The 24,409-nt window shown below is 40.6% G+C and overlaps 1 protein-coding gene across 1 annotated transcript in view; it reads right to left on the bottom strand.

Annotated features, from left to right (window-relative positions):
- Positions 1-24,409, bottom strand: part of LOC120993425 (bone morphogenetic protein 8A-like) — a 77,341-nt gene that overhangs the window by 13,848 nt on the left and 39,084 nt on the right. Inside the window, exons 3-5 of the mRNA XM_040421935.1 lie at positions 9,002-9,194; positions 8,437-8,585; positions 7,881-8,075 (exon numbers count right to left, since the gene is read on the bottom strand). Coding sequence (XP_040277869.1) covers positions 7,881-8,075; positions 8,437-8,585; positions 9,002-9,194 — 537 coding nt within the window. The remainder of the gene's footprint in view (positions 1-7,880; positions 8,076-8,436; positions 8,586-9,001; positions 9,195-24,409) is intronic.

Genomic DNA, 24,409 nt, shown 5'->3' on the forward strand with positions numbered 1-24,409 from the left:
ATGCTCCTACGTCACCGCACCAAGACGGCCATTATGGATAAGGGCAAACAGCCCATTCTGTCGCCCTGACGATCATGCTGACAATTTAGTCCGATGCAGTGTGGAATCGGGATGGTACTGGCATGGGACAATGCCAGAGTGTCAAAAGTGGCTAAGTGGGCTCGGCTAAGGGATACCACAACAATGAAGAGTGGATCCGCCAGCCGTGACCACAGAGTGGCCGCGCATCTGTACGCAAATACAGAGTCGCGGCCGCACCGATCCAACCCACCTGTCGCCACAACCTGTCGCCACAACATTCAGAGGGCTCTCCTCTTGACCCCTACCACACATGTAACGGAAAATAACAAAAACAAAAACAGTCTTCTGGAGGGAACACGGAAGTCGTTTTTCGCATAGACAATGGTATCCAGGCATCACGATCGCACTGTCAGCATGGAGGCCACACCGCCCATCATCACCCCAAACTCGCAGCATAACACCTGTAAATATAAAGATAAAATGTGAGCATAAGTGCACGGAAGGGAATACAAAACATACAATATTAAAAGACTATTAGAATAAACGAAGATTTATGTATAGTACACACAAGTCACATAATCAACACTGGGACAATCGACATTAAAAAATACAAAGATAGAGGGCAAGACACGCCACTAACCCACCCCAACCTTGTAATCCACATTGAGACCATGTGGATGGAGGGAGTCCAACGTGTAGATCCATTTTAATTCTCGCTTTTTTAAAAGGCTAGTCCTGTTACCACCTCTCCTAGGCATTGGTACATGATCAATGATGCAAAATCTTAGGTCTTTCTCAGTGTGTTTCTGGTTGGCAAAGTGTTTAGATACTGGTAAATCCAGTCTTTTTTTCCTGACACTAAGTCGGTGATTGTTGAATCGTGTCTTAAAATCAGTTGTCGTTTCACCGACGTACAACAGATTACAAGGACAAACGATAACATACACAACAAAACTGGAGTCACAGGTCAGATAATGTCTCATCTGATATGAAACCCCAGTCCGTGGGTGCATGAAAGCTCTACCCTTAAGAATGAATTTACAGTTTACGCAGGACAAACAGGGAAAACAGCCGACACTGGCACCTGTCAGGGTCAGCTGTCTCGCTGTCTTCAGGGTTCCCACGTCTGCCCTTACCAATTGGTCCTTGAGACTCTTGGACCTGCGGTAGGACATGATCGGAGGAGAGTGGAATTCCTTGACTGTGTTTAGACAACCGCCCAATATACCCCAGTGACGCCGAATAATGTTACTTATGTCGGCGCTCTGTTCACAGTGGGTGGAGATAAATGGAATCCTAGTCATCTGTTTTTGTTTTGCCTTCCTTTTTAGAGTGCCATCCCTGTTCAGTTGACTGACCAATTTCTTTTGTTCCTGTAATAGCTTAATTGGATACCCTCGTTTCTCAAATTTATGTAACAGTGTATCCAAGGTATTGTTGGATGCCACAGGGTCAGAAACGATACGTTTAACCCTCAAGAACTGGGAGTATGGGAGGGATTTAACCATGGACCTAGGGTGATTACTGATGTAGGTCAGTAGCGTGTTCCTGTCGGTTGACTTAGTAAATAATTCTGTCTGCAATTTACCATCCGACAGGATCACGCGAGTGTCCAAAAACTGCATTTCAACACAGGAATGCACCAAAGTGAACTGTAGTGCCCTATCAATTCCATTGAGGAAACTGTGAAAATCACAGAGTTGTTTGGCATCACCTGTCCAAATGAGGAAGACGTCGTCTATGTACCGCCACCACGCCCTAACATGTTGGAAGTGGTGGCTTCCATAGACGACGTCCTCCTCAAACCTGCGCATAAAAATATTGGCGTAAGTTGGGGCCACATTGGACCCCATCGCCACGCCCTGTTCCTGCACGTAGTATGAATCTTGAAATAAGAAATAATTGTGCCTAAGCACAATCTCCAACAAAGATAGTACAAAATGTTGGGAACCATCAGTGAGTGTGGATTTATCCAACATTGAACCGACCGCAGCCAATCCCTTTTGATGATCTATTGATGTATAAAGTGAAGTTACATCAAACGATGCAAGTATCACATCAGAATAATCAACAAGTTCAACATCCTGCAATTTAAGCAAAAAGTCGCTGGTGTCACGAATATATGAGCTGCCCCCACAAGCGAAACTGCACAGAACTTTATCAAGGAAGATGGCCACATGGCTGAAGATTGAATCGGAGCCCGAAACAATAGGGCGACCAGGGGGATCGACGAGGGACTTGTGGATCTTGGGCAACACATAAAGCACCGGAGTGACAGGATGTGTTACAGTAAGGAAATCCACAAGTCCCTCGTCAATAACCCCCGCATGCAGAGCCTCCGTCAATACATTTTCAATCAATTCAGCAACCTTGAACCTCGGGTCAAAATCAATGTGACTATAGACGGTTCTGTCACCCAATTGCCGCTTGATTTCGGCAATATACTTCTGGGTGTCAAGCACGACCACCGCGCCGCCTTTATCGGCGGCCTTAATGGTAAGTTCATGGTCGAGTTTTAATTCTTTAAGAGCAACCATCTCTTCCGCTGTCACATTGGGATGACCAAAAGGTTGTACAGATTTTATCGCCTTTAATCTCTGAATGTCAGATTTAACGGCAGCCATATACGCCTCCATTGCAGGCTCATTGACAACTGGATTGAAGGTGCTTCTAGTTGAAAGATCGAACATGCCAAGAGAGAAATCACTCATCTTGGCATGCTCGATCTTCCCCCTACTCTGGAACCAAATTCTCAACTTGATAGCACGAAAGAAATTATACAGGTCAAAATCAAGTTCGAACCAGTCCGCAGTGGTTCGTGGGCAAAAAGAAAGCCCCTTACTTAATACACTCACTTGGGCATCAGTCAAATTTTTTGAAGAAAGATTCACCACGGTTACTTCTTCCTCGACGGGTTGTTCCTGCCGGGAGGACGGGGTCTGTTGTTGCGCTGCTTTTTGTTGTCGCCTGCGTCTACGGCCTCCACGCCGGATGCGTTGTCTCCGGACAGTTCTGTCTCCCTCAACCCTAAAAAAGCCTGGTCAGCAGAAAAGGCATCTTGAGTAGATTTCTGTTTCTTTTTCCAGCCATCCCATGGCTGGAAAAAGAAACAGAAATCTACTCAAGATGCCTTTTCTGCTGACCAGGCTTTTTTAGGGTTGAGGGAGACAGAACTGTCCGGAGACAACGCATCCGGCGTGGAGGCCGTAGACGCAGGCGACAACAAAAAGCAGCGCAACAACAGACCCCGTCCTCCCGGCAGGAACAACCCGTCGAGGAAGAAGTAACCGTGGTGAATCTTTCTTCAAAAAATTTGACTGATGCCCAAGTGAGTGTATTAAGTAAGGGGCTTTCTTTTTGCCCACGAACCACTGCGGACTGGTTCGAACTTGATTTTGACCTGTATAATTTCTTTCGTGCTATCAAGTTGAGAATTTGGTTCCAGAGTAGGGGGAAGATCGAGCATGCCAAGATGAGTGATTTCTCTCTTGGCATGTTCGATCTTTCAACTAGAAGCACCTTCAATCCAGTTGTCAATGAGCCTGCAATGGAGGCGTATATGGCTGCCGTTAAATCTGACATTCAGAGATTAAAGGCGATAAAATCTGTACAACCTTTTGGTCATCCCAATGTGACAGCGGAAGAGATGGTTGCTCTTAAAGAATTAAAACTCGACCATGAACTTACCATTAAGGCCGCCGATAAAGGCGGCGCGGTGGTCGTGCTTGACACCCAGAAGTATATTGCCGAAATCAAGCGGCAATTGGGTGACAGAACCGTCTATAGTCACATTGATTTTGACCCGAGGTTCAAGGTTGCTGAATTGATTGAAAATGTATTGACGGAGGCTCTGCATGCGGGGGTTATTGACGAGGGACTTGTGGATTTCCTTACTGTAACACATCCTGTCACTCCGGTGCTTTATGTGTTGCCCAAGATCCACAAGTCCCTCGTCGATCCCCCTGGTCGCCCTATTGTTTCGGGCTCCGATTCAATCTTCAGCCATGTGGCCATCTTCCTTGATAAAGTTCTGTGCAGTTTCGCTTGTGGGGGCAGCTCATATATTCGTGACACCAGCGACTTTTTGCTTAAATTGCAGGATGTTGAACTTGTTGATTATTCTGATGTGATACTTGCATCGTTTGATGTAACTTCACTTTATACATCAATAGATCATCAAAAGGGATTGGCTGCGGTCGGTTCAATGTTGGATAAATCCACACTCACTGATGGTTCCCAACATTTTGTACTATCTTTGTTGGAGATTGTGCTTAGGCACAATTATTTCTTATTTCAAGATTCATACTACGTGCAGGAACAGGGCGTGGCGATGGGGTCCAATGTGGCCCCAACTTACGCCAATATTTTTATGCGCAGGTTTGAGGAGGACGTCGTCTATGGAAGCCACCACTTCCAACATGTTAGGGCGTGGTGGCGGTACACAGACGACGTCTTCCTCATTTGGACAGGTGATGCCAAACAACTCTGTGATTTTCACAGTTTCCTCAATGGAATTGATAGGGCACTACAGTTCACTTTGGTGCATTCCTGTGTTGAAATGCAGTTTTTGGACACTCGCGTGATCCTGTCGGATGGTAAATTGCAGACAGAATTATTTACTAAGTCAACCGACAGGAACACGCTACTGACCTACAGCAGTAATCACCCTAGGTCCATGGTTAAATCCCTCCCATACTCCCAGTTCTTGAGGGTTAAACGTATCGTTTCTGACCCTGTGGCATCCAACAATACCTTGGATACACTGTTACATAAATTTGAGAAACGAGGGTATCCAATTAAGCTATTACAGGAACAAAAGAAATTGGTCAGTCAACTGAACAGGGATGACACTCTAAAAAGGAAGGCAAAACAAAAACAGATGACTAGGATTCCATTTATCTCCACCCACTGTGAACAGAGCGCCGACATAAGTAACATTATTCGGCGTCACTGGGGTATATTGGGCGGTTGTCTAAACACAGTCAAGGAATTCCACTCTCCTCCGATCATGTCCTACCGCAGGTCCAAGAGTCTCAAGGACCAATTGGTAAGGGCAGACGTGGGAACCCTGAAGACAGCGAGACAGCTGACCCTGACAGGTGCCAGTGTCGTCTGTTTTCCCTGTTTGTCCTGCGTAAACTGTAAATTCATTCTTAAGGGTAGAGCTTTCATGCACCCACGGACTGGGGTTTCATATCAGATGAGACATTATCTGACCTGTGACTCCAGTTTTGTTGTGTATGTTATCGTTTGTCCTTGTAATCTGTTGTACGTCGGTGAAACGACAACTGATTTTAAGACACGATTCAACAATCACCGACTTAGTGTCAGGAAAAAAAGACTGGATTTACCAGTATCTAAACACTTTGCCAACCAGAAACACACTGAGAAAGACCTAAGATTTTGCATCATTGATCATGTACCAATGCCTAGGAGAGGTGGTAACAGGACTAGCCTTTTAAAAAAGCGAGAATTAAAATGGATCTACACGTTGGACTCCCTCCATCCACATGGTCTCAATGTGGATTACAAGGTTGGGGTGGGTTAGTGGCGTGTCTTGCCCTCTATCTTTGTATTTTTTAATGTCGATTGTCCCAGTGTTGATTATGTGACTTGTGTGTACTATACATAAATCTTCGTTTATTCTAATAGTCTTTTAATATTGTATGTTTTGTATTCCCTTCCGTGCACTTATGCTCACATTTTATCTTTATATTTACAGGTGTTATGCTGCGAGTTTGGGGTGATGATGGGCGGTGTGGCCTCCATGCTGACAGTGCGATCGTGATGCCTGGATACCATTGTCTATGCGAAAAACGACTTCCGTGTTCCCTCCAGAAGACTGTTTTTGTTTTTGTTATTTTCCGTTACATGTGTGGTAGGGGTCAAGAGGAGAGCCCTCTGAATGTTGTGGCGACAGGTGGGTTGGATCGGTGCGGCCGCGACTCTGTATTTGCGTACAGATGCGCGGCCACTCTGTGGTCACGGCTGGCGGATCCACTCTTCATTGTTGTGGTATCCCTTAGCCGAGCCCACTTAGCCACTTTTGACACTCTGGCATTGTCCCATGCCAGTACCATCCCGATTCCACACTGCATCGGACTAAATTGTCAGCATGATCGTCAGGGCGACAGAATGGGCTGTTTGCCCTTATCCATAATGGCCGTCTTGGTGCGGTGACGTAGGAGCATATGCGTCAGGTGACGAGATTGATACTGGCCGGCAGCATGTATTATACGTCGTATTGGCATGCGCAGTGGGGACCTAGGCACGCCGGACCGCACATGTCAGCAGCGACCACAACCGACCCTCATCCTGCATCCTCAGTATGCACCACCTGTAATAGTAAGCACGTGACACTTTATTTAATCATCTACAGTTGACACTGATCATATTATCAACTATGTAATTATAGAAATATCTCACTAAGTTTTATATTTATGGTAATAGTTTTTAAGCAATCAGGTGCACCACGATTGAACCACATTGTATTGCTGATTTTATCTGTATTCACATGTATGATGTATTTTGTATTTTGCTTTATTTATTAATTATGTTCACTTAACATGTAATTGGCTATGGCTAGCTATAACACTATATATGTTTGGATCTTGATCTGTACACACTGCTTGAGGAAGGCTCCTGTGTTAGAGCCGAAACGTCGCTACAGCCTTATGGGTAAATAAAGTTTTTTGCTATTTTATTTATTGGAGTGCTGCCCTTTTTCTACGTCTATATATATATATATATATATATATATATATATATATATATATTTCTAATGTGTTTTTTTAATTTGTAATTTTTAAAATTTCAGATAATTAGATTCTTTTATTCTTTTTTTTTTGTACATCATTATGGGGGCATCCATCTTGCCTGAACTGCTGTTAACCGCACTACCATCAATGGTTCCGCAAAAAAAACGTAATGTACTCCGTATGCATTCCGTTTCTGTATTTCCGTTTTTCCGTTCCGTTGAAAGATAGAACATGTCCTATTATTGCCAGCAAATCACGTTCCGTGGCTCCATTCAAGTCAATGGCTCCGCAAAAAAAACGGAACACATACGGAAATGCATCCGTATGTCTTCCGTATCCGTTCCGATTTTGCGGAACCATCTATTGAAAATGTTATGCCCAGCCCAATTTTTTCTATGTAATTACTGTATATGCCATACGGAAAAATGGAACGGAAACAAAAAAAACAGAACGGATTCGTGAAAAACGGACCGCAAAACACTGAAATAGCCGTACGGTAGTGTGAAAGAGGCCTAATCCTGCCTGTGATGATAATTAGATAACTGCCAAAAAGTGATCCTTACACAACAGGTTAGATATATATATATTTTTTGAAGTACAAATAGACACATGGAAAATCATAACAAATAGGTACTGTTCTGATGAACCTAGAACCTCTCACCTTGAAAATGCAGTAGAATCTGCAGGCAGCCCGCCGGATTTCACCCCTTTGATTATAATGGGATCCAGCTGGTTTCTGACATGAATGCCAGGTTTTGGCTGGACATAAACTGGTGCATGCCGGAAACCAGCTGGATTCCTGTCGGATCCCATTATAGTCAATGAGGTCCACTGGTGCATAGCCCTATCTGGCCATGCTGGATATGGTGAACTACGGCAGGCTGTTCCTCTTCCGGAACAGCCTGCATGATACTTTACCGCAGGTGCAAAACTAACCTAATGAGCAGATATTTTAATGAATAAATGACAAGTTATGCTGAATCTTTTTCCACAAAACTATATATCAATCTGCTCCGTCTGCTCTATGCATTTTCATGGTGTCAGATTTTCATTTAAGCACAAAAAAATAAGACAAAATAATTTCTTCCATTCAAGTCTTACCAAATACGCTGGGTAATTTGTTGGGATGTGGAAGATCACTGTGTTTCTTCTGTTGCCTTTTTTTTAGTTGTTTAATTGCCCTTGTAGATCGGATTTGATTTTTACTTGCTCTAAAAAATGTAACCATGAATGGCTGTTTGGAACGAGGTGCTCGTCTTCCTAAGATGCCTGCCAAGCTTGGATCAATGCTCTGTCCTGTTACATTAACACACATATTATTATAGAAGGTTATATGCCGTGTGCTCTAACATTTTGAGGATTTGCCTAAAATGTTTTTGCTATTTTATAAAATAGGTTGCTAGCCATTTTGAGTCAAAAAAAGTTTGTAACAATCTGTATGAAAGGGAAATGGTTACTTGATGCTATTAAAGAGCTCTCAGTCAACAGCTTGTAATAAACTTTGGGCTATAGGAGCTATATTAATTCTGGTAAAAGAGAGGATATTTATATCAACTGTGCCAAATGAAAAGCCAAGATGACATCAACCCATCTCTACATGTCTAATGAAAGGCAGCATGCAATTTCCACTTGAGTCATTCTTAGTGTGTAACCTCACCGTCATCATTCTCCACATAGAGGCGCAGCCCTGAATTATATTTTGAGTTAAGCAACCAGTGGTTACTAGCTGCTGTGACGTCAAACACCAACCACCCTTCATCCCCAGCCTGTATGCTCTCGTGGTCCAGCAAAGTTAACTCAGGTTGTCTATAAAAGAGAGAGAGATGGTATTACATGCATGTACTTTATATCATCAGCTAGACTTCAGACTAAGGGCTCATGTACATGAACGCATTTTTTTTCAGTGTCCGTTCTGGTTTTTATGCGGCCCGTATGTGGAAGAATTTACTTCAATGGGCCCGCAAAAAAAACTAAATGACTCTGTGTGCATTCAATTTCCCTATGTCCGCATGGCCGTTCCGCAAAAAATATAGAACATGTCCTATTGTTGTCCATTTTGCAGACAAGGATAGGCATTGTTACAATGGATCAACAAAAATGGATGCAATACGGATGTCACATGGACATCATCTGTATTTTTTGCGGATCCGTATTTTGCAAACCTCCAAATACATATGGTCATCTGCATGAGCCCTAATACAAAGGTCCAGCTAGCCACATACCGGTTTGCATGTTCCCGTAGGATCTCGTAAATGCTGATGTGAAGGGTCCTGTTAAACTGCCGTGAAAAACTGCGAGTTTTAAAAAGTCGAAACTCAGCTACTGTTACAGATTCTCCAGTCGGAATCTGAGTCATGTCAAATTTAAACTCTTTCCAGTATGGCTTCTGATGGAAGATATCTCTGTCATTTTCCACTGTAAACATAGAAAGTATACATTTTATTATTCAGTTGCTATCCTAATGTGATACAATCTGATAGATACAATCAAATTTACCAATAGTCTTGTAAGTTTCACAAATTTGCAAATTTGGGGCAAATTTTAAAATGGCGCAAATGGAATAATGCATTTGGCACAACTCACTTTCTATGTTAAGCACATAGGGGGACATTTACTAAGACTGGCGCATTACATGCCAGTCTCAACCTGTCCCCCGCTGGCAACAGATGCGCCACAATTATTCAGATGCATACCCCTCTTTATAATTGTGACACTTATGTGTAGGTCTGTGCACCAAAACGGAAATCTGAAGCAAGGGAGCTGGTCTAGATTTCCACAATAATCTACTTTATGCCAGTTTCCTGAGTAGATTAGAACATATGTGATCGGTAGGCTGCCCCAGTCCTGCATTGCCCACCACATCCCCCTCCACCTACTTTTTGGAAAAGTGGCAATCAGGGCTCCAAACCTCCAAAAAGTTGCAGAATTTTGTGCAAATATGGCATGCACCATTCTTTGCAACTTTTTGCACCAGTTTTCATGCACACCAATATTTTGACCAAAAATAAAGCACGTTTTTAATTTAGCCCTTAGCTATGCTTTATTTTAAAGACATTTGTCTAGACATTGTTGCATTTGGTATAAACTGTATAAAACCCTGACCCCAGTATTTCTTCTTTCTTATTATTTTTTTAATTCCTTGGTACAATGCATTAAACTAAATGACCCTTTAGATGTTGCAGCCAAAGCCTTACATCACCCCATATGTAGCATGAGCCTACAAGAAATGTAAAAATATAAAATTAAACTACATATAATTGGAATAGTTATAACCGCAATGACCTGCTCTCAATGGTGGATTATAGTATAGGCGGTTTAGGGCGGCTGCCCAGGGCCTGAGACGCCTGGGGAGCCAATAACCACCCAAACTGACCACCATGTTAATAGCATACATATCAGCCACCAGTGTGGGGTCTGACCTTAAACTTTAACTGTGTCCTGTGCAGCAGTGAAGCAGATCATAATCTTCTCCACTGCCTTAGGCCTCTTTTACACTACCGTATGGCTATTTCAGTGCTTTGCAGTCCGTTTTTAATGGATCCGTTGTTCCGTTTTTTTGTTTCCGTTGTGTTTCCGTTCCGTTTTTCCGTATGGCATATACAGTATACAGTAATTACATAGAAAAAATTGGGCTGGGCATAACATTTTCAATAGATGGTTCCGCAAAAACAGAACGGATACGGGAGACATATGGATGCATTTCCGTATGTGTTCTGTTTTTTTTGCGGACCCATTGACTTGAATGGAGCCACGGAACGTGATTTGCGGGCAATAATAGGACTTGTTCTATCTTTAAACGGAACGGAAATACGGAAACGGAATGCATACGGAGTACATTCAGTTTTCTTTGCGGAACCATTGAAATGAATGGTTCCGTATACGGAACGCAAAAAACGGCCCGCAAAACGGGGAAAATAAATGGTAGTGTGAAAAAGGCCTTAGTCCTGTAGGCTTACCAGGCAGTAAAGGATCAATCATCTCATATCTATCTATCTTATATCTGATTATCTGTCTATCTATATCAATGTTTGTGTCTGGATGGATAGATGTGTATAAACAAAACCATATACAGTAGATATATACAGTACAGACCAAAAGTTCGGACACACCTTCTCATTCAAAGAGTTTTCTTTATTTTCATGACTATGAAGGCATCAAAACTATGAATTAACACATGTGGAATTATATACATAACAAACAAGGGTGAAACAACTGAAAATATGTCATATTCTTGGTTCTTCAAAGTCGCCACCTTTTGCTTTGATTACTGCTTTGCACACTCTTGGCATTCTCTTGATGAGCTTCAAGAGGTAGTCCCCTGAAATGGTCTTTCAACAGTCTTGAAGGAGTTCCCAGAGATGCTTAGCACTTGTTGGCCCTTTTGCCTTCACTCTGCGGTCCAGCTCACCCCAAACCATCTCGATTGGGTTCAGGTCCGGTGACTGTGGAGGCCAGGTCATCTGGCACAGCACCCCATCACTCTCCTTCATGGTCAAATAGCCCTTACTTTCAAAGTTTTCCCAATTTTTCGGCTGACTGACTCATTTCTTAAAGTAATGATGGCCACTCGTTTTTCTTTACTTAGCTGCTTTTTTCTTGCCATATTACCAATTCTAACAGTCTATTCAGTAGGACTATCAGCTGTGTATCCACCTGACTTCTCCTCAACGCAACTGATGGTCCCAACCCCATTTATAAGGCAAGAAATCCTACTTATTAAACCTGACAGGGCACACCTGTGAAGTGAAAACCATTTCAGGGGACTACCTCTTGAAGCTCATCAAGAGAATGCCAAGAGTGTGCAAAGCAGTAATCAAAGCAAAAGGTGGCTACTTTGAAGAACCTAGAATATGACATATTTTCAGTTGTTTCACACTTGTGGAATTATATACATAACAAACATGTGTTAATTCATAGTTTTGATGCCTTCTGTGTGAATCTACAATTTTCATAGTCATGAAATAAAGAAAACTCTTTGAATGAGAAGGTGTGTCCAAACGTTTGGTCTGTACTGTATATTTTACTATTCTAACAGATCTCAGACGGAAATGGCTAAAACAGATGTAAACAGAGCATAACAGATGCTTAAAATACAGAAAAACAAAACGGTGATGTGAACCCAGCCTTACCTATCTAGGAATCCCTTGTATTGAGGGAAAAGGCATAAGTCTGAAAGTGTGCTAAGTGAGGTTGCAGAGGTGTGAACTGCTAAAAAAGCACATTACGGTACTTCAACTTAAGGAAGATGAAGATGGATTTTGTTATAAGAGGGGAAGACCTAGTACCATGTACTGGTTTCCACTCCAAGTTCCACCATTTTCTTTTTTAAACAACAATGGTGGACTTGCTGTTCGTTAAACCCTCCCCCCCCCCCCCCAAAAAAAAAAAAAAAAAAACATTTATACACCTAATTCAACAAATTATATGGACAATAAAATGGTGTCCTTTAAAATACAGGTGGGACTGCAAAAAGCAAGCCCTCAACCATCTACGGTATGTTGATGGCAAAATTAAAAAGTTATGGTTTTCAGACTTTAAAGTTTGGTAAAAGGTCAAATGTCAGAGGTCAGCACACTAGATCTCTTTGTTGCATGTGTTGCTACCTATCCTTCTTCAGACGTGTGAGCAGTGTGTATTGCTTATACACCAATGGCACATACCCCTGTTGCATTTTGTAGGCTAAGTCTACACGACGACATTTGTCGCGCGACAGATAGGGCACAACTACACTGCAACATTTGTAGCGCAACATTTTGTTGCACTAATGTCGCGCGACAATTTTTATAATGATAGTCTATAGTGTCGCACTGCAACATGCAACATGCTGCGACGCAACAGTCACAGAAAAATCCATCTCAAATGGATTTTCTGCGACTGTTGCGTCTCAGTCGCAGCATGTTGCATGTTGCAGTGCGACACCATAGACTGTCATTCTAAAAAATTTTGCGCGACATTACTGCAACAAAATGTCGCGCAACAAATATCGTCATGTAGACGTAGCCTTATACTACTGCCACTCCAGTAGTGGATCGCAGTGCAATGTGGAAGAAGGTAGGGGACAATTGGCCTTCGGCTGTAGCTCTTCTATACAAATATATTATAAAACTAAGCACATAAGTTTGAACTAAAAAGGAAATGCTCGACATTATAAGGATAGAGCATCAATATCTAGAACCTGGATACCCCTATAAAGGGGGTTTCCAGGCTTTTCTGAAAATCCTGGAGCCTTCAGACCCTGTAGAGGAAAGATCGTTTCCTCTGTACTTACCCATCCATCTCACCCCCAAAGCTGCAGTCTATGCTGCACACCTCCGCTCAGGTCCTGACCAGATGTATTCAAAGTCTTCCTTTTCAGCTGCATTTACATTATGCAGCTAAACAGAAACACTTGGGAACACATCCAGGATTTTCAGAAAAAGCAGTTTACATTTGTTTGAGCTCCGAGTGGAGTGTGAGGCCCATTCTAACTGTGCTTTCCGGTCCTATGATTTCTGTGTACATCTCTGGCCTGTGGATTTTTTTTCAAATATTGAATTCATTTTAAGACGTGCTGCAGAAATCAGGAAGAATGGAGTAAAAGTGTAGGTATGGCATACAATTTTTATTTTTCAGTGATTGACAGCATCATTTTTCTTCCTTCTAGAAAGAGAAACACTGCACAATGTATTAGTGGTTCATTTTTATCATTCATCGATCTGACCTCTTTATTGGAAACACTGGACATACAGGAATGCCAGGAAGTACATATAGTAGCTGTTCCTGAATACTGCTCTTGAATATCACACAGCGACTTGATCATGAATGTAAGGTGCACATATGGCATTTATTAAACTCTGGTACTTTCCATAGAAGAAAAGAGAATGAAGGAAATGAAATCGTCAAGGTAATGGTATATGGCAATCAGAAGCAAAGTATTAGTGATTCTAAAGGTGTTTGTAGGTTACACACATTTTATATGGTTTCCTCTGCCATGCGAGTAGAAAGCCTCAAAAGACTTAAACAAACATTATTACATTGGTGGGCTTAATCTTGACTCCCATCCATTCATAGCTGAAGAATCTGGGGCCCCTCGTTCAAGCCCTGGGTGGTTATGAAGACACGACGCTGGACCTTAGCAACCATCCCCCAGCACTATTTAATAGGCCACAAGGATACTCCACAAAAGAATTTCCGATAGAAATTATGAGAATATTAAATTAAACTCTATAAAGGCTCATTTTTACGGGAAATTTGAGGTGTTGGTCAGATTACAGTAGGCAGTATAAAAAGCAGATCTTGTTTTTCTCACTTGGATTATCTGAATGTCTATTGACCACACGAGAAAGTGTACATGTATACTTTTATTATTGTACTTATTCTAATAAAAAGACAATTATACAAAAAAAAAAGCAGATCTTTCTAGTTGCTATATAAAATCAAATTTGTTTTGTAAAGACCCCAACATATTGGCCTACTTTGCAGGCAATTATAGGGAATTAATCATACATTCATGATAATTTTTCATTTTCATGCAGCAATCACTTCCTCTGTATGGGGACGAGGGATCGCTACTGTGATCTTTCGTCTCCATAGAGAATCATCGTTTCTGGGAAGCAGATCGCTGTTTAAATAGAATGATCTCCTGCTCAGAATTATGATTTTGGTGTCTGCATCAATGATGCTTTCACCCAATGAATGAGCGTTTGTGTGCTCATCATGTGATTGGAGGCAGCTTTACAAAGTGCAATTATCGGAAATGAGTGTTTCTAGGCATGCTCTTTCCCAATAATTGCCCTGATCCAAGGCCTATCCTCAGGATAGGTCATCAATATTTTATTAGTGGTGAGCATCGCAGCCTCTTCCTACACCAGTGACATCACATTCATCAGTAACATGGCCTAGGTGCAGTTCAGTCTCATACAAGTGAAAGAGGTTGAGACGTAGTAAAAAGCAAAGCAACTATACAATGTACGGTACTGTGTTTGGTAAGCTGTGAGGAAGCTGCAGTGCTCACCTGAGCGATGCAGCCTATTCAAACAGCTGACTGGCTGGGGTGAAGGTAGTTGGACCCCGCCGATCAGATTTTGACGATGACCTATCCCAAGGACAATCCTTTTAAGAGGTCCTAAAACATCTTCATTGATCCCATTGACTTATAATTTTGTTTTTGTTTTTTACAGGAAGAAAAGTGCTGCAGAATTCAAAAAGTATAGAACCAATTAAACTGAGACGAGACCTAAGGTGACCAGGGCCTTGTGAATGGATGGATGGATGCAATGGACAAAAGAGCACTAAATCTACACTGTTTAGGTCATTCCATGCAAGTCATATTTACCTTATTCCATTCTGTTCACTGCTTTGGTCTTATTAGACACAACTACACATATTTAATCAGAATTTTGTGATAAAAAAAGTGTGTGTACTCTATAATAGTCTGTAGCATTTCAGAGAGATGGTTAAACTGCGCTATAAAGGGGTCACCCCAGCAAAGACACGGTCATGTATCACTCCTAACAGTGACAGTAATGCTAGGAAAGTTTCCTACCACTTTGCTGTTGGCTATCTGCCACAGGACATGCTGTATATGCAATAGACACATACAAATACAGCAAAAAGATTTTTGGGGGAATTTATTATTTGCCGTTTTACACTGGTGTCAGTTTTAATTCTGCCTTTGCTTTGTGAGGTTGCACGAAATTTATGAATTGTGTACAAAATAATATATTTGGCACAAGTGCAATATGGTGTATGCCTATGTTTGTAAAAGTATACCAGAGGGTTGCCTGACATGGAGATGCAACTTTTTTGTGACTTTTTAAAATGTTTCACATCATGAATGAGATTTAAAGGCTATGTACACCTTTGGAGGCAATTTATTTTATGATTGCATGTTACTCATTTTTGGCCAAAAATCATTTTTTCAATTGGCCTTCATTAGAAATATTGAGCTGTTCTGTCACAAAGGGTTAACTGTTTTTCTAGCTGTGTGACTTTCACTTTCACTTTGCGCCAGTCATCTAATAAACCTTATCTCTGAACTACTGAGAGGCCATAAACACTTATTTAAGCCACATTTTTATCAGTAAGATAAGAACTGGGCTATAATAAGTGTTTATAATGTCAGAGAGCAGAGATAAGAAGTCGGTCTTCTCCTGGTCGGACGGTAAAGACAGAAAATCCAAAAGGGTGCTTGTAGAGCTCGTCAACTCTGCACAGAAAAAAGGATGCCATATTTTTTATAAAGACCAAGTAAAAAAAATATTTTTAGCTGAAATAGAAAAAATTGCCCCCAAAAGGTGTACATAGCCTTTAACCCGTAGGATACCAGCGCTGTATATGTGCGGCACTGGGAATTGGGTCAGAAATCCCAGTGCCATACAGCTCCTGCACCCATCCGATCAGCTGCAGGGCTCCGGCAGTCACTGCTAGCCAGACTTCTTCTGTATGCACCGGCATCAGTGAAAACACAGATGCCGACGCATTGATCGCGGCACGTGCGGTATCCTGACGGGTCCGCATGTCCATCGGGTCCCATCGCTGCTGCAACGGGGACCCGATGGCTTGGACGGCAGTCTGATGCCTTCAGTAGATATCGTGGTTGCCATCCGTGTCAGCCTGTGAGATCCAGCCCCCTGGATATCACAGGTAGGAAGGCTGTAAGTGTATTACACTGGTAATACACTTACAGCCAATGCATTACAATACAGAAGTATTGTATGCATTATAAAGGGGATTAGACCCCCAAAAGTTGAAGTCCCAGAGTGAGACAAAAAAATAAAGTTAAAAAAAAGATATAAAAAAAATAAAGTTTTACAAAAAATTAAAAGATTCAAGTAAAAAAACAAAAGTAGACATTTTAGGTATTGCAGCGTCCGTATCAACCGTCCCTATAAGAATATATAGGTGAATGCCATAAAAAAAGTGCCAAAAAAGCCATTTCCTGGTCACCTTGTCTCACTAAAAGTGTAACACCAAGTGATCAAAAAGACGCATTTATCCCAAAATGGTACCAATTAAACAGTCATCTCATCCCACAAAAAAATTAGACTCTACCTAAGACAAATCAGCCAAAAAATAAAAATAAACTATGGCTCTCAGAAAATGGCGACACATTGGGTATCTCCATGTCCGTAACAACCTGCTCTATAAAAATATTACATGAGATGGCCCGTGAATGCTGTAAAAAAATAATTATTTTAAAAACGATGCCAAAACAGCCATTTTTTGTCATCTTGCCTCACAAAAAGTGTAATACCAAGTGATCAAAAGGTCTTATGTACCCCAAAATGATACCAAACCATCAACTTATCCTGCAAAAAATGAGACCCTACCTAAGACAATTGCCCAAAAAATAAAAATAAAATATGGCTCTCAGCAAATGGCAACACAAAAACAAGATTTTATTCTGTTCAAAAACACTTTTACTGTGTAAAACTTAACAAAAATAAAAATGATAGACATATTAGGTATCGCCGCATCTGTAACAACCTGCTCTATGAAAATATCACATTATATGCCCCCTAAGGTGAATGCTGTAAAAAATATATAAATAAAAAATATTTTTTCACCTTGCCTCACAAAAAGTGTAATACCAAGCAATCAAAAAAAGTCTTATGTACCCCAAAATGGTACCAATGGAAAAGTCACCTCATCCCGCAAAAAATGAGCCCCCACATAAGGCAATTACTTAAAAAAAACAAAAAACAATGGCACCCGTAAACCAATCCATCAAAATCTGGGCTGCAAAAGCCATATGGCACTCCTGTTCTGAGTCCTGCCATGTGCCCCCATAGCAGTTTACCACCACATATGGGGTTTTGCTGTATTCAGGAGAAAATGGGTAACAAATTATGGGGTGCTTTTTCTCCTATTACCGCTTGTGAAAATGAAAAATTGGGGGCTAAAGCAACATTTTATTGTCTGAAATTAAACTTTTCATTTTCACAGCCAAGTGTTTCAAAATTCTGTAAAATGCTTAGGGGGTCAAAGTGGTCAGTACCCCCCTTGATATATTCTTTAAGGGGTGTAGTTTCCAAAATGGGGTCACTTTTTCAGGGTTTCCACTGTAGGGGTACGTCAGGGTCTCTTCAAATACAAAATGGTGTCTTATCTCTGTTTGTCTTCCCCCTGTCTGTCTAGTCCTGTTTTGTTTGCACGGGCTTTCTGAGATAATCTACCTGTATTGATGGTCACTATTATGAGCTGGTCTTAACAGTCATGTTAGGTAGCCATGCTGTTGATATTTCGATGTGCATTCTACATTGTATTTGTACGTGATGTTTCATCTATTTATGTGTTCATTCTCAATAAAATGATTGAACAACAAATACAAAATGGTGCCTAAAAAAACATTCTAGCAAAATCTGCCTCCAAAATCCATATGGCTCTCCTTTCCTTCTGACCACTGCCACATGTCCATAGAGCAGTTTACCGCCACATATGGGGTATTTCTGTAAACTTCAGAATCAGAGTAATATATATTGAGGTTTATTTTGCTGTTGACCCTTGCTGTGTTGCAAGGAAAAATTGATTAACATTAAAAAAAGAATACCAAAAAAGTAAAATTTTGAAATTTCACCTCCATTTTCCTTTCATTTTTGTGGAACACCTCAAGGGTTAAGAAAGTTTGTAACATCAGTTTTGAATCATTTGAGGGGTGTAGTTTCTTAAATGGGGTCATTTATGGGTGGTTTCCATTACGTAAGCCCCTCAAAATCACTTTATAAATAAATTGGTGCTCAAAAAAATGGTTTGGGAATTTTCGTTGAAAATTTGAAAAATTGCTTCTACACTTCTAGCGTCCTAAAAAAAAAAAATGCCAATATAAAGTAGACATATGGAGAATGTTAATAAATATTAAGTAAAAGCATTCCAAAGTTATTACGACAAAGTGACATGTCAGATTTGCAAAAATCGGCCTGGTATTTAAGGTGAAAAGTGGCTAGGTACTGAAGGGGTTAAAGGTGTTTTTAAGGTGTCACCAAATGTCACAGAAATATGCACCAAATGTCACATGCGGGCATCATGTGACATTTTTACGCCAGACAACTGGCGTAGCAGACTTGATCAAAGTCCCCTTATAAGTAAACAGTGTAATGTCATCATCTTTGTGATGGGGATCTTAAAATAATTTTTTACTTTGAGAAGCTGCTACGGATGTGGAGAAGTCTTGTGGCTCTCTGCTGGCATTGTGAAATGGATAGTTGTATGGTGTCAGCATGGAAATGATTATGTCTTCTGATCATGCTTTTTAATCTTGTGTGACAAAACATTCAATCTCACCATTGACTTTCTAAATAGCAGTGGCTCATTTGTGACATGTGCTGTATTTTCTGTACATTTCTACCGTTCTATACCCCAATGTATAAATATTTGCTTTAAAGGCAATGTATAAGAGTGGTTCTGTGATCTCGGGTTATGAAATGTGAATAGAAGTAATCTAGGACAAATTATGGTAATTGGTAGAATCTAAACAGAAGTACCCAATGTTCAATCGCCCTGAGGCTATTTCCTCCCACGTGAATAAAGTAATGAGTTTACTTTTCAAGATCTCTTAATGTGGTTTTAAGACATAAATCGTTGCCAAATGTTGACATATAGAGGAGCTAACTGTATATATGAGGAAGATGAAAAGAGTGTATGCACAATCTAAATAATGCTATTTAATTGAAGAGCTGTGAATGTACCATGCACTAAAGTTTCCCGAACTCTTGGGTTTTTGGTTATTTCTACTAAATAAATAGCAAACTGGTGGATTTACTCAAGGCTGGGCATACTTTTCTCCTCATAGACTATACAGTAGTGCAATAAAATGAAAAGCTGACACTTACTTTGGCTCCCAGATGACAATGCACCACTATTGCATGGGAAAAAAAAAATTATATGCAAGTGCACATGAGAGTACGTTTCTAAGGCGGAAACCATTCTAGGAAAGTTTTCTTAAACCGTTTCCATTGAAAATGGATGTGCAGTACTTAGAGGGATTGTCCCATTATGACAACTTATGTATAGGGAATAAGTATCCGATGAGTGTGGGTCTGACCACTGGGGCCCTCACCTATAAGGAGTGCAGGGGCCCGTGTCCCCAATTTGAATGGAGCAGCAGCACACGTGTAAGACCCACCAACGCTCCATTCAAAACACGAGCACCAGCAATCAGACCCCCTGGATAGGGGAAAAGTTTTCTTAATTGGACAACCCCTTTATGTACTAGTCCGTGTGGATTTCAATATTCTTTTTTCCTTCTATTAAAAAAATTGCATTCCAAGAGCTAGAACTTTTTTTGTTTTTTTTAAATGTACTTGTATGAGGTCTTATTTTTTGCAGGACAAGTTATAGTTTTTAATGCACCATTTTAAGTACATGTAATGATTGATTAAAGCCAGCCGTTTAGCTAAAACCCCCTTTGTTTACGTCAGTAAAAACACGTATGGGTGGTCACTAAGGGGTTTTAAAATCAATTGAAATAAATTCCGGAAAAGACATCTAGAGCTTGAGGTCATTTCGCAAGTAGTAAACTCTCATTTATACATGGCTGCTGCACTTAAATGGACAAATGGAGTAAAAACACGTGATCCCTGTGTGGACCCATAAAACATCTACCGTAAATATATATTAACCATGTCTGTCCACTACACAATGGACAAAGTCGTAGTTTTAGCACTGACACACCAAAGTTACTGCATAATAGCTGATCGGTTGGGGTGCGGAGTGTTGTACGATAGGTCATCAAAATAAAAGTAGTAAAAAAAAAAAAAAACGCTTTGTTTCTATAATATATTTTATTATTGAAAAATGTACACTTAATAGAAAACTGCCAATAAATCTTCCCTTTAGCAACCCTCTTACCTGAAGCTCCAAAGGAAAATCCATCTTCATTGTCTACTATTAAACAGCCTGTAAAATGGAGAGGAAGGCTTCTCAGTCTGCCTCTGCTCTAACAATCCCAGCCCCTGTCTCCTTAGCCGTGTCTGATATATTTTAATTAAAAAATAATCTCTGCATTTTACCAAGTTTCCTGCCTATCTGGCTTCCTGCAAATTCTAAATACTACTTAGTTAGTGAGCACCTGGCAGAAAAAGGAGAGTGAAGCTGCCGCGATCAGCACAGTAAGTGTACAGAGTCCATGTCAGAACTGATCACTGCAGTGCTGTTCTCCTTTTTACAGCAGTGTAAAAAAAATATACAGTACCTATTGTCTCCAAGTAGGTTTTCAGATCACCAAATTTCAGGGTTGCCAACTGTATTTAAATTTTTGGACAATCTGCACAAATAGGAGGCTTTTTTTCCGATGTCTATAAAAAATGAGGCATCTATAATATTTTAAGCTGGGTGAACTTGTGCATATCATTGTGATTGTAATAATGATCATTTTCCAGTTCAAAGTGAAAGCTACTAATGTGTTCAAAGCAGTACTGTATATAATTTATAATCTTAATGATTATGGTGATTTTTTGGTAAATTGTCCAGTAAAAACTTGGTTGACAGTTCTGTTCAAATAGTTCCCAGGGCACAGTCACCTTACCAGGTCTGTATTTGCAAATCTGACTTGTGTCACTTTATGTGATAATAACTTTGGAATGCTTTTAAAGAAAACCTGTCATCAACTTTATGCTGCTTGTACTAAAGGCAGAATAAAATAGAGACATGGGAGTTGATTTCAGTGGTCTGTCATTTAGAAGTTAAAAGTAAGTGGTTGCCGAGAACCAACATCACAATCATTGCAGACTGGGCCTGGAAAAGAGTCCCGGCCACCTGAGAAGAGTCATGGTTACACATGACTTCCTGCTCTCCCGCCCACCTTCTGATGACTGACAGTCTTCTACCTAGTTTTCTCCCCTTCTATCTAGGATAGAACTGCCAATCATCAGCAGATGGGTGAGAGAGCAGGAGATTATGAATAACCAGGACTCTTCTCAGGTAGATTTGACTCTTTTCAAGGCCTGGGCTGCAATGATTATGATGCTGGTTCTTGGCAACCACTTACTTTTAGCTCATGAGTGACACACCGCTGAAATCAGCATTTCTGTCACTAATTTATAGTTGATGACGGGTTCCCTTTAACCCCTTAGAGACCGGGCTCTTTTTTACCTTAAGGACCAGGCCATTTTTTGCAAATCTGACCAGTGTCACTTTATGTGGTGATAACTTTAAAACGCTTTGACTTATCCAGGCCATTCTGAGAATGTTTTTTCGTCACATATTGTGCGTCATGACACTGGTAAAATGGAGTCAAAAAAATTCATTTTTATTTATAAAAAAAAATACCCAAATTTACCAAAAATTTGTAAAAATGTGCAAATTTCCAAGTTTCAATTTCTCTAATACATAGTAATACCTACAAAAATAGTTATTACTTTACATTCCCCATATGTCTACTTCATGTTTGGATCATTTTGGGAATGACATTTTATTTTTTGGGGATGTTACAAGGCTTAGAAGCAAATCTTGAAATTTTCAAAAACCCACTTTTTAAGGACCAGTTCAGGTCTGAAGTCACTTTGTAAGGCTTACATAATAGAAACCACCAAAAAATTATCCCATTCTAGAAACTACACCCCTCAAGGTATATAAAATGGATTTTACAAACCTTGTTAACCCTTTAGGTGTTCCACAAGAATTAATGGAAAATAGAGATAAAATTTCACTTTTTTGGCAGATATTCCATTTTTATATTTTTTTTTCAAGTTACAAAGCAAGGGTTAACAGCCAAACAAAACTGAATATTTATGGCTCTGATTCTGTATTTTAGAGAAACACCGCATATGTGGTTGTAAACTGCTGTACAGGCACACGGCAGGGCGCAGAAGCAAAGGAATGCCATACGGTTTTTGGAAGGCAGATTTTGCTGGACTGTTTTTTTTTACACCATGTCCCATTTGAAGCCCCCCTGATGCACCCCTAGAGTAGAAACTCCAAAAAAGTGACCCCATTTTAGAAACTATGGGATAGGGTGGCAGTTTTGTTGGTACTATTTTAGGGTACATATGAATTTTGGTTGCTCTATATTCCACTTTTTGTGAGGTAAGGTACATACCTAATATGTACACTTTTTTTATTTACTTAAGTTTTACACAAAAACAGCTTTTTTAAAACAAAAAAAAAGATGTTTCAGTGTCTACTCTCCATATTCTGAGCCATAGTTTTTTTTATTTTTTGGGCGATTGTCTTAGGTAGGGGCTCATTTTTTGTGGGATGAGATGACGGTTAGATTGCCCAGCAAAATAGTACCATACGCCTTTTTGATCGCTTGCTGTTGTACTTTTAGTGATGTAAGGTGACAATTTTTTTATTTTATTTAGCACAGTTTTTATTTTTTACTGTGTTCATCTGAGGGGTTAGGTCATGTGATATGTTTATAGAGCCGGTCGATACGGATGTGGCGATACCTAATATGTCTTTTTTTCCCCCCTATTTTTTACCAATTTTTTTTTACTTTATTTGGGGGAAATGACTTTTTTTTACTTGAAACTTAATTTTTTGGGGGGAAAACTTTATTTTTTCAACTTTTTTTTCACTATTTTTTGTCCCACTTTGGGACTTCAACTTTTGGGGGTCTGATCCCCTTTACAATGCATTCCAATACTTCTGTATTGGAATGCATTGGCTGTATGAGTAATACAGCATGTATTACTCATACAGCTTCCTGCCTGTGAGATCCAGGGGGCTGGATCTCACAGGCTCTTCACCGGAAGGCAGCCCCGATGCCTAAGGAAGGCATCGCGCTGCCTTCCATGCCATCGGGTCCCCATTACAGCAGCACAGGGACCCAAGGGCACCGCTGATCCCCGCCGGAACGACCCGTAAACACCGCAAACCGCAGGTCTGAATTGACCTGCGGTTTGCGGCGATCGCAGATATGGGGGGGCGGGGTCACGGCGGTGAACGGAACTACACATGACATACCGGTGCGTCATGTGTCCCCAAGAGGTTAAGTGTTTCTGGGAATGTTTATTTTGTGACACGTTGTACTCATGTTAGTGGTAAATTTGGGTTGTTGTGTTTTACCTTTATTTATAAAAAATAAAATAAAAAATTACAGAAAACTTGGAAAAATTAGCAATTTTCTAAATTTGAATTTCTCTGCTTTTAAGACATCTAGTGATACTTCATAAAACAGTTATTAACATTCCCTTCCATTCACTTCCCACAGCGCCATACTTGTGTTTGGAAGGGGTTAACTCCTCTGCTCACCAGCCGCAAAGGCTAAGTGGTGATATTATATATCGACAACTATCTCTCCTGATCCTCCCATACATATGCATGCTTGGCTTGGTCGAAGTAGTGAATGGGGAGATGGGAGAAAGCTGCTGCCAGACTTCTCTGCAAGGCTGCCAGACTTCTCTGCAAGGCTGCCAGACTCCCGATCCTTTTTCCATTAAGAAAAGTAATTGAATCCTTGACCTTATTTTTGTTAACATGAGCCAGAGGAGAGTCAAGACCACTATATACATTAGGTGGCCAGCCAACTCTCTCGTAATACTGTTGTGGTCTTATCACTGGATTTAGGAGCTATTGGCTATGCTCCCAGTGCCGCCACTGTGGAAAGATCTTCTCATTGAGGGTCAATGGCCCTTTAAATAATCTCTGCAAGTTCCATCTGCCCAGATTTAATATTTTAACACCTGCTGGAAGGAACAGGTTTTTAGTCC

Source organism: Bufo bufo, chromosome 3 (genome assembly GCF_905171765.1).
Source record: "Bufo bufo chromosome 3, aBufBuf1.1, whole genome shotgun sequence".
Classification (NCBI taxonomy): domain Eukaryota; kingdom Metazoa; phylum Chordata; class Amphibia; order Anura; family Bufonidae; genus Bufo; species Bufo bufo.